The sequence below is a fragment of the Stylophora pistillata genome, chromosome 3 (assembly GCF_964205215.1).
Source record: "Stylophora pistillata chromosome 3, jaStyPist1.2, whole genome shotgun sequence".
NCBI lineage: Eukaryota > Metazoa > Cnidaria > Anthozoa > Scleractinia > Pocilloporidae > Stylophora > Stylophora pistillata.
In genome coordinates, this window is record NC_142521.1 from 13335362 (window position 1) to 13349690 (window position 14329).

The 14329-nt window shown below is 36.9% G+C and overlaps 1 protein-coding gene across 1 annotated transcript; it reads left to right on the forward strand.

Annotated features, from left to right (window-relative positions):
* Positions 1 to 1677: 1677 nt before the first annotated feature.
* On the forward strand, positions 1678 to 13875 carry LOC111319228 (ubiquitin carboxyl-terminal hydrolase CYLD). Its single transcript, XM_022922043.2, has 14 exons — positions 1678 to 2267; positions 4069 to 4446; positions 4759 to 4963; positions 5466 to 5897; positions 6302 to 6568; positions 7655 to 7812; positions 7923 to 8085; positions 8862 to 9120; positions 9452 to 9543; positions 9954 to 10020; positions 10115 to 10256; positions 10784 to 10892; positions 11447 to 11812; positions 12512 to 13875. The coding sequence occupies exons 1-14, from the start codon at positions 1737 to 1739 to the stop codon at positions 12697 to 12699; spliced, it is 3357 nt and encodes a 1118-aa protein (XP_022777778.1). The 5' UTR covers positions 1678 to 1736; the 3' UTR covers positions 12700 to 13875.
* The last annotated feature ends 454 nt before the right edge of the window (positions 13876 to 14329 follow it).

The window sequence follows — 14329 nt, forward strand, 5'->3', positions numbered from 1 at the left end:
GTTGACCTGTGTTGTTCCGAGAGGCCCAACTCACCTCACTTAAAACCCGGCTTGTTTCAGAGCGAAGCTTAAACGGATCCAGCGACGGCGGTACTGAAATATTCTAGCGAGTCTTTTCGGTTTCTGGGACCAGTTTCAAAGCGGCGATAAATATCGCCAATCCGCCTCCTCACTGAAATAGCTCCGCGTCTTAGTCCTTCCTGATTTTGAAAATAGACATGATTAGTTTCTATAAAATTCCAGTTATGTAAAAATTAAGCCGGTTCAATTATTACTTTACTTAATTAAGCTTTAGGTTATAGGATTTCGTGAACGATATCTTTTGACACAATTTCTGCAGTAGTGCGTAGTTACATTAAGGTTAAGCACAGGTAGCCCAGGCTCTGTCTCAGGTTCTGTCACAGCCTCTGTCACAGGCTCTTTCACAGTGGATTATTATAGAGTTTGTATAGTGGTTCAGTTGGACTTACTTTTGAGCTCCGTAAATATAAAGTTGTGTGAAATAATCAAAGAAATAAAGTCTTACCTTCATACAGACTAGTCTGTGCTGTTCTTGTCGCGATTTGAGGCCGTTTTGATGTGTTTCAGCTTAACGTTCTACCACTACCAAAGAAGAGGGAAGCTGATTATTTCACAGCTTTATATTTACGGAGCTCAAAAGCAAGTCCAACTAAACCACTATACAAACTCTATAATAATTCACTTTGAAAGAGCCTTTGACAGAGCCTGTGACAGAGCCTGTGACAGAGCCTGGGCTACCTGTGGGTTAAGTTTAGATTAGGTTTTGTCCAGTATCAAGTTATAGTAAAATGAACTAGGTCTGTATAGGGTTTCTGTGATACTGTAGTTAAAGTTGCATTTTAATACAACTTTAACTGCAAAAGAAACAGTTGACAAAAGACAAATTCGTGTCTTCATATGTGTTATTTACCTAGTTTTGGTCAGCTTGTTATTTCTTATTTCTCTGACGAACTATCATGAATATGGATCATCTGCGACCATCGATGCAACATCAATAAAAAATATCACTGCTACTATTGTAAACGAGGCGCGGGCGCAACAAAAACGCAACGTAGGTCTTTGAGCAGTAAGCGCCACGTTGGTAAAATACGGTAGGGTAAGGAGCTCGATTATGGTAGCGAACTCGGTCAGCTGAAGTCGAACTCGGTCGAGAACATGTTGCGAACTGACTCGAACATTGCGATCTCGTCAGGAAGCGAAACCGGTGTAAATCGCTTGATCATGCGAACACTACAAATATCTTTGGAAAATGAAAATAGTTTGAAATATCTTTGATCCGATCTGAAAATATGAAAGTAATAGTGATGCGGCAGAATGAAGACATTGTAGCTGTGACGCGCTGGCTCTCCTATATCCACACACAAGTGTTGATCTTCGGCTTTGACATGGTTGAAATGCATTTTTTTTTTTTTTTTTTAATTGCAGATTTAGAAATTTTGAAAGTTTCTTTTTGTAGTAAATTGACTCATTGACATAGCATAGTCTTCCTTTTCTTTTTTTTTTTTAAAATTTTAAATTAGATAAAGATCAAGTCAAACCATCATCGTGAGGAACCAATTAGAGGTTAGAGGCACGTGCGGGGTCGAGACCAATTTCTCAAAAAGATGACGTAAGATTACTTAAATAGTTTATGCGCAATGACAATTCTTCACGGAATCGAGGCTCTAGGGAAATTCCCACATAATGGAGTCCTTCCTTTCCTAGTACTTTGATCAATGCATGGTTTGTTTACGGGTAACTGCCCCACACAGAAGGTAAAATTGTTGTTTCTGTGTTCTCGTTGTGAAATGGCACAACCCGGTGTTAAGTATATTCTTCTTCAAGATCGTGTCGGACACACAGTTGAAAGAAGTGTGTTATCGCTCGGCCTTACGACGAAGTCATCGCCAATGCAGGTACTGCGAGGCGAGTTGTTTGAAGGTGTTCCTGAAGCTGAACAGCCTGAAGAGTCAACTAAAGTAGCTGCTGTTGGAATTGAACGTAAATCGTTACGTCTTGAATGTCGTACAGAGGATTTAGCCCGCCTATATGGAGAAGACGCCAACTTGCTCTTACCAATTTCATCGGCTCAAAAGAGATATGATACGTTTATGGACAGAAATCGTCTACCGTTTGGCCGAAAGCTTTTTCCCGGAAGTACTGTTTTTGTCGAAGTGAAAGGAGTTTCAAAAGATTTGCCTGGTGTCGTCTGGTACATAGGAGAATTGCCGCCTGGCACTGGGACTTGGTTCGGAGTCGAACTGGTTGTAAGTACAATTAGACATGACTTGATAAATTCTAACATATAGCAAGACGGTCTGAGACGACTGCATGCATTTATCATGCAGGGTGACATGCAAAGTACAAAGGGAACTAAGGTATCCTTATCGACCTACTCAGGAAAATTCAGCTTGAAATTAATTCCTGGAATCTTCTCTTCGTAATTTCTGTATTTATATTATGAAGGCGCCTATACTTTCATGAAAAGATTAATGCCCGTCCATACTAATTCGGTTTCGTTTTCATTTTAAATACATGTTTTGATGCGCCTGCGGATAGAGTTGAAACTCCACCTTACATTTATGAGCTTTGATTAAGTCTGTATAACCTAGGATTATGGTAAGACCTTCATGATCAGAGCTGAATTTTGTAAAAATAGAAAATTGGTTCTTCCTTAAGCTGAAACTGTTATTTACAGGTAGTGAAAAAGTTGATTTGAAATCCGTAATTAATATTAAGGTACCAAATGACTTGCAAACCACTTGCATATCCACTTGAATGTCTTGTTTTCCCCATGCAAACATTTCCTCCAACTGTTTAAAACAACTTAATAAGGTCATTGCACTTTTAACTTAAGTCTCTTCTATCTGATAATCAGGCAGTGAGGATAAGCCACATAGTGGGGTGGATATAGTTTTAAAAGAAAAACATTTAGACTTAACATCTCAGGAATACAGGAATACAGTGAACCTACTTGAACTTAAAACTTACACTTATCTAGTTGTTGCTTTCACACATGTCAATAAGTCCGTCTGGAAGTTTGCAAGCAGTAAGTGATATATAGGTGGTTACGAAAGAAGACCGGCTTTGCCAAACAAGAGCATTGATAAGAGAAATCAAAAGAAGTTGAATGGTTGAGTGTTAGGTGAATTCACTGCATCATCAGCTCCATGTAAGCTGGTTCAATCATGCGATAAATGTTCAAAGAAATAGTATTCCAGATTCGTCAAGAAAAGTTCCAGAAATGATAATCTCCTTTAAAGTAGCAGTAAAATTAATATACTGAAATAATGGATATTGCTTTTGAGGGTTTAAGTAGAAATCAGATTAAAAATAAAAAGAAATTTTATCAGAAAGGTTGTGGTCTTTGACCACTTAATCATTTGGATGATCATGAACAGAAAGACAATGAAACCAGGCTATTTCAAAAATCACCATCAATAGCAACATTTCAAATGTCTCTCACTTCTTGAGAATTTTTCCTGCAGCCCTTTCAAATTCCATTTTCTCTGTGTTTATGCTTGCTATCTGGCGTGAATACTCTCTAAGCTGGTGTGTCATGTTCAGTTTTGCCGTTTGAACAGCTTATTAACCTTTTTCTCCTAGTTTTAGCCAGTACTTTACCTTTTTCATGGAAACTTAGTTATTGAAGATGTTCCAGGGAAAAGTCACATCTTACCGGATTTTTGTTGCTTTTCATGTCAAGAACTGCTTACAGTTTTGAAGCTGGTTCTCATCCTTCCATATTTTGGTTTGATGTTGTTGTAAAGAACCCCTCCACCTAAGTTAACTGTTCGGTATTGCTGTGCAAGAAAGTGCTATCAAACATCAAGGAGAGTTAGTTATAATTTTATGTTCCCTGTTGCAGTTAAGATAATGCCTTCTTGATGGCCTGTCATAACTATGCTAATTAATTTTGTGCTCTAAAATTAACATTAATGATAGTGATATTAATGATGATAATAATGATAGTGATAATGAGAATGTTGATAACTGCATGCATACTCTTGTTTAACGATTATCATCAATGTTAGTCATTGTTATATATATGTGGTTTAACTTATATAGAAAAATCCTGGGTCAGGAACATGTGATGGAACCTTCAGAAACAAGCGATACTTCAAGTGTGCACCAGACTCTGGTGTTTTTGTTGCACTGGATAAATTAAAACCACGAGACAATACAGATGACCTAAAATCTCAAAAAAATAGAAAGAAAGATGAAAATATTCAGGCTAACATAACATCGCGTCTCAAGGACTCAATACGATCATTTTGGAAAGGAAAACTTGAGCATAAGTCATCTCGAGGAAGTAATGGAGTGCTTAAGATTGATGATAGAGTAGTGACATTTATTGGGAATATTCCTGCCAGAGGAACTGTACGTTATCTTGGCCAGGAGAAAGATTCAAGTGGAAATGATTACATAGATGTAGGATTAGAAATGGTGGGTAATCCACTTTTTACTGAATTGTACATGGACAGCTGCATGTTACATGTACATGTACTGGTCATTCATTGTTCCAGTTTCAAGGACATTTTCGGGGCAATAGTTCCATGAAAGTCAATGTGTCTTGCTGGAAAATGCATTTGCTGGTATATCATATCAATTTCTAAAATCGATAAAACTACTTTTGACCAACTGCAGCATATGTCTTACTTTAGAGATGTCGTCTCCTACAGGTTTGTAATTGCCTCCTGCACCAAGAAATCTAATTTAAAATTTTCTCCTGTATTATGTCTTTTCACCCTATATTAGGATGAAAGAGTGGGAGCAGGAACTGGTAAAAAACATGGCTTTCAAGTCTTTGTTTGTGAGACAGATTTTGCAGCATTTGTTCCATTAGAAACTGTCATGCCAGAAAAAGACTTTGATGAGAACCCTGAACAATCTAAAAGACATACTCCCGAAGATGAATCATATACAAGATCGATGAGCTGTGTAAATATATCATCAGATAGAGGTTTGAGTTGATAAATGCATATGTATTTCATTTAGATTATCTCTCTAAATCATGCTTTGTACATGTAGGAAAGTATGAAAAGTACATCCCTGAATTGTAGTCTCTATCACTTATTAATGATGCCCAGTTGAGTGACACTTCTAACTTTCTGTAAAAAAACTTATTAAGACATGTCATTTTTACTATAATTTCTTTATAACAGTGGGGCTAAATTCTTTGAAGATATTTTGATGTGGCACTTGTGATGCACTCTTTTTTAAATTTTCTGAACATTCTGACATGGGAATAATAACAGTACAGCCCAGAGCTACTTGTAGTATTCATGGTAATGAATGTTCATGACAATGTTTTTAAACTAAGTATTAGTATCATGAAATCAGAACAGCATTTGAGGAAACTCCTATTAATGTCATATACATGTACACCTAATGCAATACTAACAAAACATGGTTCAAAACAGTAAGCTCAATACTGTGGATTTGTTTCTTTTTCTTTTTCTCAGGTGCAAGTAAGGAATCTCTCAGAAAACTAAGAAGAACAAATTCACTGACCACTGCAGAAACACAACTCATAATGGCAGCTGGAGAATCCAGTAAAACTGATACTTTGGAATTCATAGAGAAACAACGTGAGATGCTGAAGGAGTTTGAGGGTAAAAACCTGCCAGACAATCAAGATAATGATGTTGTTATGCAAGATGAAGAAAGGACAGACAGTGCAGGAAATTTTGACTTCAAAGATGATCATTTTGAAAGCTCTCCTCCAGACAAGTCTGTTCACCATGGGAAACAGATAATTACAAAACAGCCTGGTTTGTCCAATGGAGACCCCAAGATAAAACATTACTCCCAAGCTGCTACTCTTGAATATCCTGATTTTGTCCACATAGAGAAGAAGGACTATGATAACTTGAGTAGGAAGCATGAAAGGGACTGTAAGTGTGAAAATAAGGTTTTTGGTTCATACTGTAAGCTGTAAAAGAGTGCAGTAGTCATTTGCCAAAATGACTAGCTCTATGATTGTGCACCTGTATGTTATTGAGAGGTGCATTTCCTTGGTTCTTTTGAGATACAGTGACCCCTTGTGGTGGAAAACAGATTATAATTATTTCATGCATTGTCCCTATGATCGTTACTTTGGTTTCAAAATTGTGTGTGGTGGTGGTAGTGAGAGGGCATTTGTCCACCTTCTGGGACTAGGAGCCTCTGGAGAGCAGGAGGGAAATTTAATTCACTAAATATTAAATGATTTGCTGTTAAATAGCAACATATCCAGGGGAAGAATGTTATGGAAAAGTAATGGCTGGGTAGTAAAGTATAGTGATGTATTCTTTGACAGGGGATTCTAGGTTACCTGCAAAACACCCTTTACAATCTATTTCTCATGGATCACCACAGCAGAAAGAAGAAGCAAGGCTCCGAGAGCAAGGAGAAAATGGAAACGACCCAATTGTGTCAACAGCTGAAGTTGAACTGGAGAAAAGCTCAGGTGCTAGTGCAGAAAAGATGGATGTGGAAATGCTGCCTAATGATCCTTCAGAGCAGCTGCATACACAGTCACAAACCATATTACCCAACAGTGAGATGGAAGCTAACACCAGAAATGGTTTGTTCATAATTTATTTGTCAATGAGTCAAATGTCTGTATTAGGTAAGAACAAAAATCATCCAGGATTTTCCTGGGAAAAACTTCCAACATGGACCATATTATCAAATTAAAACACTTGTGTTGATAAAAAGGTTTTTGGCCCTCAAATTTACTGCCAGTATGTATATGTTGTAGTTCAATTTTATCCTTGGTTCAAATTTTATTTTCCTTTGTTTCAAACTCATTATCATACATTAACATGACTGAGAACAAAGGAAAATAAAATATGAACCAAGGATAAAATTGAACTACAACATATACATGTGTACAGAAGAATGATGAATTTGGGGTTTTATTGTGATGAAAAACTAAAAAATTCATGAATTCAAGATCCCGAATCCAGGGAGAGGTACACTTGCTAGAGTTGACTGCTATGTTTAAAAGGGTTGATACAGTTCAATGAAATGAGGTATCTTCATTAACCATTGGGGAGGAAGCTGAAGCAGAATCTCTGTGAACTTGTAAAACTTAAGTCAAAAATTACCTTTTTAAATAACTTTGTAAATAGTTTTTATAGTAAGTATTGTATAAAGTTAAATCGCAACCTAATGTTCTTATATTTGTATATTTAACTACCTGGTAGATGTTTTCAACTAGATGATTATTTTGGAAACACCCTCGATAGGGCTAACCTCTAGTGTCTCCCTTTCTTTCAAATTAAATATTATTGTGATTTGATTGAATAAAGTATTATTGTATTAGTGGCAGCTAATAAGTTACTATAATTGTCACATAGCACAATTGCTTGACAGCTGACTGGTTTGGTTCTAAGGTCATTTCCCTTAAGAGTCTCTGATTATGAAAGACCTTTGGGTAAAGGGGCCAACTTGAAAAATATGAGATTGAATGTTATTTTTAAGACAGGTTCAATATTGTGAATGTGTAAATGGGTGAAAGTCTCATTATATTTTATGTTATTTTCATTTCTAACATGAGAGCACATTTTTGCAAGGTGAAGTGAAAGTCAGTTTTTCAGGACTTACATGTGTTGCAGCAAGCCATTGCATACTTTCATAACATAATGTGGCGTAATTACCTCTGTAGGTGAAAGTGGCTCATTGGCAGTTGATAATCATCATGGTCTTGAAGTTGGATCCATGATAGAGGTTCCTATGGCTAATGGTTATCCAAGATATGGAGTTATTCGCTGGATTGGATTTCTTCCAAATGTAAAGGATAAGCTGGTTGCAGGTTTAGAGTTGGTGAGAGGCATAGTTTGTTAGCTGGAAAACTAAATTTTTTATAGACAGGGTACAATAGTATTGCAACAAATTACATATAGTCAACATCATTCCTTGTTACATTTCTTAAGGAAGAGGAGCAGTCTGCATGTTCAGATGGAACATTTAACAAAGAGAGATACTTCACCTGCCAAGCAGGAAGGGGCTTCTTTGTTTTGCTGGAACATTGCCGACCAGATTCACGTTTTGAAACCAACACACCAACAAGTGACATGAGTTTGGGGGATAAAAAAGGTAGGTAGTCCAGGGTTCATTTGAAGATGCTGATAACTATGCATAACAATGATAGTACCAACAAAAAGGAAAACAGAAAATATGCTTTTAAGACTTTGGATACCTTGTTTGTACTCATTTTACTTTATTTTTTTTTTTATCTTTTTGTTGTTGTTGTTTTCGTTTTTGTAGTCTTTTTTTTTCACATTTTTTGTTACTCTTGAGTAGCATTGATGACAACTTGGATAAAGGTGTTTGAGCCCTTTGGCTGAATTTTCTTTTAATAATTGTCCATAAAGCAATTTGCATATGTTGTAGTTCAATTTTATACTTGGTTCAAATTTTATTTTCCTTTGTTCTCGGTCATGTTAATGTATGATAATGAGTTTGAAACAAAGGAAAATAAAATTTGAACCAAGGATAAAATTGGACTACAACACATACATTCATTTCTCCCTCTTTACTACAAATTTCTTTGTATACGTCTTGAGCTTACATGCAACTTGACACCTCTTGAAAACATAATGAATGAGGGGAAAACCCCTTTTGAGAGTCCATCTAGTCTAGTCTAGTGAACAAATTTATTAGAATGTAAAGAAACTGCTGCTCTGTTTGGGGAGGCAAATGAAACAACTTGTAATTGATTATTGAATAGAAGGAATTAATGGCATATTAGCCTGCAATCAGCCCTATGTGGGAGTAAAGTTTTATAGGCTTTTTTATAACTTGTGTTCTCTCTATCTCAAATATTTTTACCAATAACTTGTCAATTGATGAACTGGTTCTTACAATTTCAGATTTTGGAACTATGCTCACCCCAGAAGTCCCAGGGGTAACCATGCCTCCTGAAACTCTTCAGGATAAACACTGTGGACAAATGCGTGGTCTTCAGGGTCACCACAATTCGTGTTACCTTGATGCCACACTTTATAGCATGTTTGCATTCACTTATGTCTTTGACACCTTACTACATCGTAAGAAAAGAGATAATGATCTGTTGGAATATGAAAAAGTACAGACTGTACTGAGAGACTTCATTGTTAATCCTTTGAGAACGTAAGTATTTGCATAAATTACTATTTGCGAACGATACAGCAGGGAAAAAGAGAGAAACAAAATAAACCTTTCAGAAAATGAGATGAAAATTAAATTCCCCCCCTCGCCCCTCCCCTATTTTTCCAGAAACACTGAAAGGCTAAAATCAGCTAGGGCTCTATTCTTTCAATACAATATTGTGTACATAGGGGTGAAGGTAGTCGCGAAAGGAAAATTCCTTTTACAAAATGTGGACCACCATTTCATGTGAGTTCATGGTTATATACATTATGTTATGTGTCTGATTCTATTTTTTTATTATTTTTTATAATCATATGTCGTTTTATGGTAGGTATGGATTTGTTCGTGCAGACCGCCTCCTTATGCTGAGACGACTCCTTGACCAGCTCAGCTCCACAGCAGGCCTGGTAAACGAAGAAAAAGGTGACTTTAAAAAAAAATTCAAACTGTGAACGAGCTGGCAGATGACACTAAGCAAAGCACTTAACCACGATAACAAAGTAGTTAGCAGGCAAAATAATTTTAAAATATCTGAGTGAATTATTGGAATTTTCCCATGCTGAACAGAGTTGCATGACCTTTCGACTTCCACAGAATCAGCTTAAAACTCCACACCTACGACGAGGATTCCAAACTCAATGAGTTTTTTCAGCGTCTTTTTATATACTGCTTTCAAGTTCAGATTATGGGTGTACTCCCCTTTCTTGGTTGAGACAGGACTGTTTGACGTAATAGGACATATACTTATAAGTCTCGAGTCCAAACTGAAGTATAATTTTTCAATCCTCTTTGTTACTTTGTAAAAGATGATTAAAAGTACAATTTTTTTTCAGATCCAGAAGAATTCTTAAACTCTCTCCTGCAGCAGGTGCTGAAAGCAGATCCTTTTCTTCACCTCAAGTAAACTCAAGTTTTTGTTTTGCCTTCTAAATTTCACCATACATACTGTATGCTGTTGTGCAAACTTAACGTTCCCTCTTTTTTCATTACGTAGACCCCGAGATGTTCAAGAAAAGGACAGCGAAGGAGCGTTCTTATATCAGATCATAACAGACAAGGATGATACTGTAAAAATTGCACAGGTTCAAAAGCTTTTAGAACAATCGTTTATCTCAGCGGATCTCATATTGTCCGAGGTAAGTAGACGGTGTATTTTTCTCTTTACTCACTTGCTTTTGGTTAGGTTATATTTTGATCATGCCAAAGCACGGCCGCCAGACCGTGCATGTTCCCAAGGCTTGTGCGTTTTTGAAATGCGCCATATCTTATTTTACGATAAGTGGAAGTTGTTGTACGCACATAGGTTTCGCAAATGCGGTTGACGGTGGGCCCAACTTCCTCGTTTATGTGAGCCTGGAAGGTGGAACCTTGTCTATGCTTGCCATTAGTTTCTCCTTAAAAGCATCGTTGAATATAATGGCAGAAGTTTTGTTGCCACGGAAAAATAACCGTCTGTTAGATAACATAGCGTTCTAGCCTTGCTCTATTGTCATTACTTAAATGATACTATTTAACGTAGTACTTAACAATTCTTGGAATTGACTTCCTAAGAACCCTTTTCTCATTTACGGAAGGTTGATGAATTTATTGTTTTTAGGGAAAATTAAACCGCTTTACCTCTTTTATCTTTAAACCCGAAACCTTTTTTTTCCCCTTCCCACAGGTTCCCTCGTGCTTAGTTCTTCAGATGCCTCGGTTTGGTAAGAGATACAAAATGTACGACATGATTCTACCCAATCTGGAACTCGACGTCACACACATTGTGGAAAATGGTATTTACAAAAGCTGATTGTTTAAAAAAAGATTATTACGCCAGCTTCCATAACTGTGCCTTCTTTACGGAGAAACTTCGTGTACGGCACCTTGCCTTCCTCATCAAGAAAACATTTGTTGCGCTTCCAGGACGTGCTAGGTTTTGAAAAGTATTACAAAGTGTTTATGTGTCAGAGTATTTAACTATATATTAGCTAATTGTGGACCCTAATAATAATATACAAAATAAAAATAAATAAATAAATAATGCAGAGATGCTACGAGTGTCAAAATATACAATCATTAAAAACAGGGAAGGTCCCTAATAAAAACCTAAAGGAAAAAAATCTGTGTTATATATAAATTAAATATTGCTCAGTTCCAAGAAAAACTTTGAATTATTCACAAATTTATAATTATTTAGTTTAAAAAAAAAATTTCTTTGCAAACGTGGTTAAGTGGTCGCGTCTACGTGCATCTTAGCACCTTTTAGTAGCAGCCGTCCTCGGTTCTGAGTACGAAAGCTTCATTACTCTCCTTTGAAACCTTTTTTTTTTTTTTTTTTTTTTTACAGTTCCTCGAGAATGCAGCTTGTGTGGCGTTGAAGTAGCTCAATATGAATGTAAAAAATGCTATCAAACGGGCCTCCTTGGGGCTGGCTCCAGCGGAATTGCAAGTTACTGTAAGAAATGCAATGATGCCGTTCACTCGCATCCACTTCGCCAGAATCATAAACCTTGGCCAATACTTCTCCCAAGGGTTTACAGTCAATACAGCGATGGGAGGAAAACAGGGGAGAGGCAAAGAACTCTTGATAAGCAGAAAATGGAACTTTTTGCCGTTGTCTGTATCGAGACAAGTCATTACGTAGCGTTTGTTAAGTGTGGTCCCGGAGCAGAGGCTCCCTGGTGTTTCTTTGACAGTATGGCTGACAGGAAAGGTGAGTCAGAACTTTGATAAAACTTGTTGGTCGTGTCTTGGTTTATAGTTATAGTTATTATTACTATTATTATTATTATTACGTATGATGCACGATCCTTCGCAGTAGATAGCGCTATTTATGCAATAGCGATTGCATAAATAGCGCTATCTACTGCGAAGGTCGTGCATCATACGTATTTAATACCGCAGTTCAAAATATATGGACTTCATATATTCATTGTATCTGATTATCATTATTGTTATAATTACTATTGCTATTATTATTATTATTATTAGTCATTTTTTATTATTGTCTTCACAGAGGTGACGGCAGAACACAATTTAAATCATATGTGTTTCTCCGCAAGTCCACATTCCCCCCTTATTAGCACTGATTCTCCATTTTTAAAATGTTTCTTTGCAAGAATTTTCTACCTCAGTGTTAAAATTTCTTTCAACTGGTACTGGTTGTTGTGGCTAAATATTGATAAGGGTGATTTACCAGTAGAACGTTTTGGGACTCTTATGGGACCTACTTGAGTATTTCGCTTGTATTGTAGGATTTAAGGTTGTAGGATTTAAGAATGCTTGCCAATATGCTTAACTTTAAGTGATTATTATGGATCATGAACTTAAGTGCTAAACAACGAGAACGATCTCGGTGCTCGTAAGTTTTTACTATCGTGTTAAACTTTTATTGTTAAACCTCTTTCGTCAGGGGAGAGAAATGGTTACAATATCCCTGCAGTGACACCATGTCCTGAAGCTCTGGAATGGCTCTCCAAAACTCCCGATGAAATCAGTGCAGCGAAGGAGAGAGGCGAGATGCCTGAAAAAGTCCGTCGCCTTCTAGGGGATGGATATCTCTGCATGTACCAAAACCTGGAAATGGTTATGTACAAATAAATCAGGAGAATTGCTTGTGGTCACACCTACAGCCCATTCGACTCGCGTAGCTTACACGAGAATCGAAAATGAACCGCCTCTTTGATAGGAGATCAAGGAAGCTACTTTGCGCCATAGGAACCCAAGCTTCCAAGCTCAGATTTCGCAATCGCTATATGGCTTCGTGAATATAAATCTGCAGAGATAGAAATTTAGTCGCAAGGAAAAAAGGAAACTTAGGATTTTTGTATCAAATATTACATAAAGACGTACTGATTCACATTTAGCACGCGAAAACGACATGTGGAAATTGGGGGGGGGGGGGAGTCTCTAAAGAAACTGTGGTGCTGCGTCGGTGGGGGTAACAAGGTCATTTGGTTATATCAGCTCAGTAGAAATAGCAAATTGGCCACCGTAAAGAGTTAAAAAGCTGACGTTTCGAGGGTTAGCCCCTCGTCAGAGCCTCCGAGGAAGGGTAACGCTCGAAACGTCAGCTTTTAACTCTCTACGGTTGCCAATTTACTCTTTCAATTTAGTTGATATAGCCAAATTGACAGGTGTAAATGTCTATCGTTTGTATACATAACCGTATATATACCGGGAAATTAGGGTAAATAATGAAAAGTTAGCATGTGCAATGTTTCATTAAGCTATACCTTCTATTTCCAAACACGTCTTTATTCGCAGTTTGCACCATTTTCTGAGTCAGGACCAAAGTTTGTCGTCATCATAATTTTGGGAAGAAGCAATCGAGGTGGAAAATACCATTGTCAAATACGATCATGAAGAAATAATGAAAATGGGCTTTGCTGTGCTGAAGTTATGATAACGTAAAAATCACAGGAGTTATGAAAAAGCTTCTTCTTTTCAGAAATAGAGTCAAACATGACAAACCTTTATGTCTTTAGAGAAAAAGAGAACTTAATCTGCGTATGAGCTGTTGTTAACCATTGAAGTAATCTGTAGAATTAAGGGTTTTGAGCTCTATGAAAATTTGCGTTCAAGTAGAGGTCTTAGGACGTGGGACACAGCCTTATTTACCGAAATGATACAGAGCTTTGATTTAATATTTTGATAAGGTTTTTTTTTGTATATAACGTTCAGTTCTACAATTGTAGTGGTAGTGCTTATGACCTTCTGTGAGTAATTAGAGAAAAGTAGCTATAAATAGTAATTAAATCAATTTGCTTAGTTGTGCATTTCTCTCCTTTCGTGTGCCACCTTTTCGTTGTCACGAAGTTTCGTCTGTCAAAAGTACTCTGGAGATTACCACAAGCCTTAAGATTACTTGGAAAACTGTATTCATTGAAAATCAACAAATGTATAATACGCAACTCCCCACAGGTTCCTTGCAAAGTTTTAATAACCATTCACATTTAACTACACAACGAGTTTTATTTTTCACACACTAACTATAAATGGACCGCACAGAATATTGTTCATATAATCCCAAAAATATCAAGAGCCCTCTGAAAGCACTCTAAGAGCGGAACAAATACCCCATGATAAGCCGGGGTTGGCAATCTTTTTAACTCAGCGGTCTCCATTGGTGATAAGATCTTTTGACGAAGCCTTTAGGAAAGCTGTCGAGTTTCTCTATTGGTTTTGACAAATAATTTAATTCACTTATAAACAGACTTTTTTTCCAACG

Bases quoted from the DNA above. Each gene is read 5' to 3' on its own strand.
- LOC111319228 (XM_022922043.2), top strand. From the start codon at position 1,737: ATGCATGGTTTGTTTACGGGTAACTGCCCCACACAGAAGGTAAAATTG. The intron at 4,447-4,758 runs GTGGGTAATCCA...ACCCTATATTAG, and splicing joins TAGATGTAGGATTAGAAATG to GATGAAAGAGTGGGAGCAGG. The intron at 10,257-10,783 runs GTAAGTAGACGG...CCCTTCCCACAG, and splicing joins CGGATCTCATATTGTCCGAG to GTTCCCTCGTGCTTAGTTCT.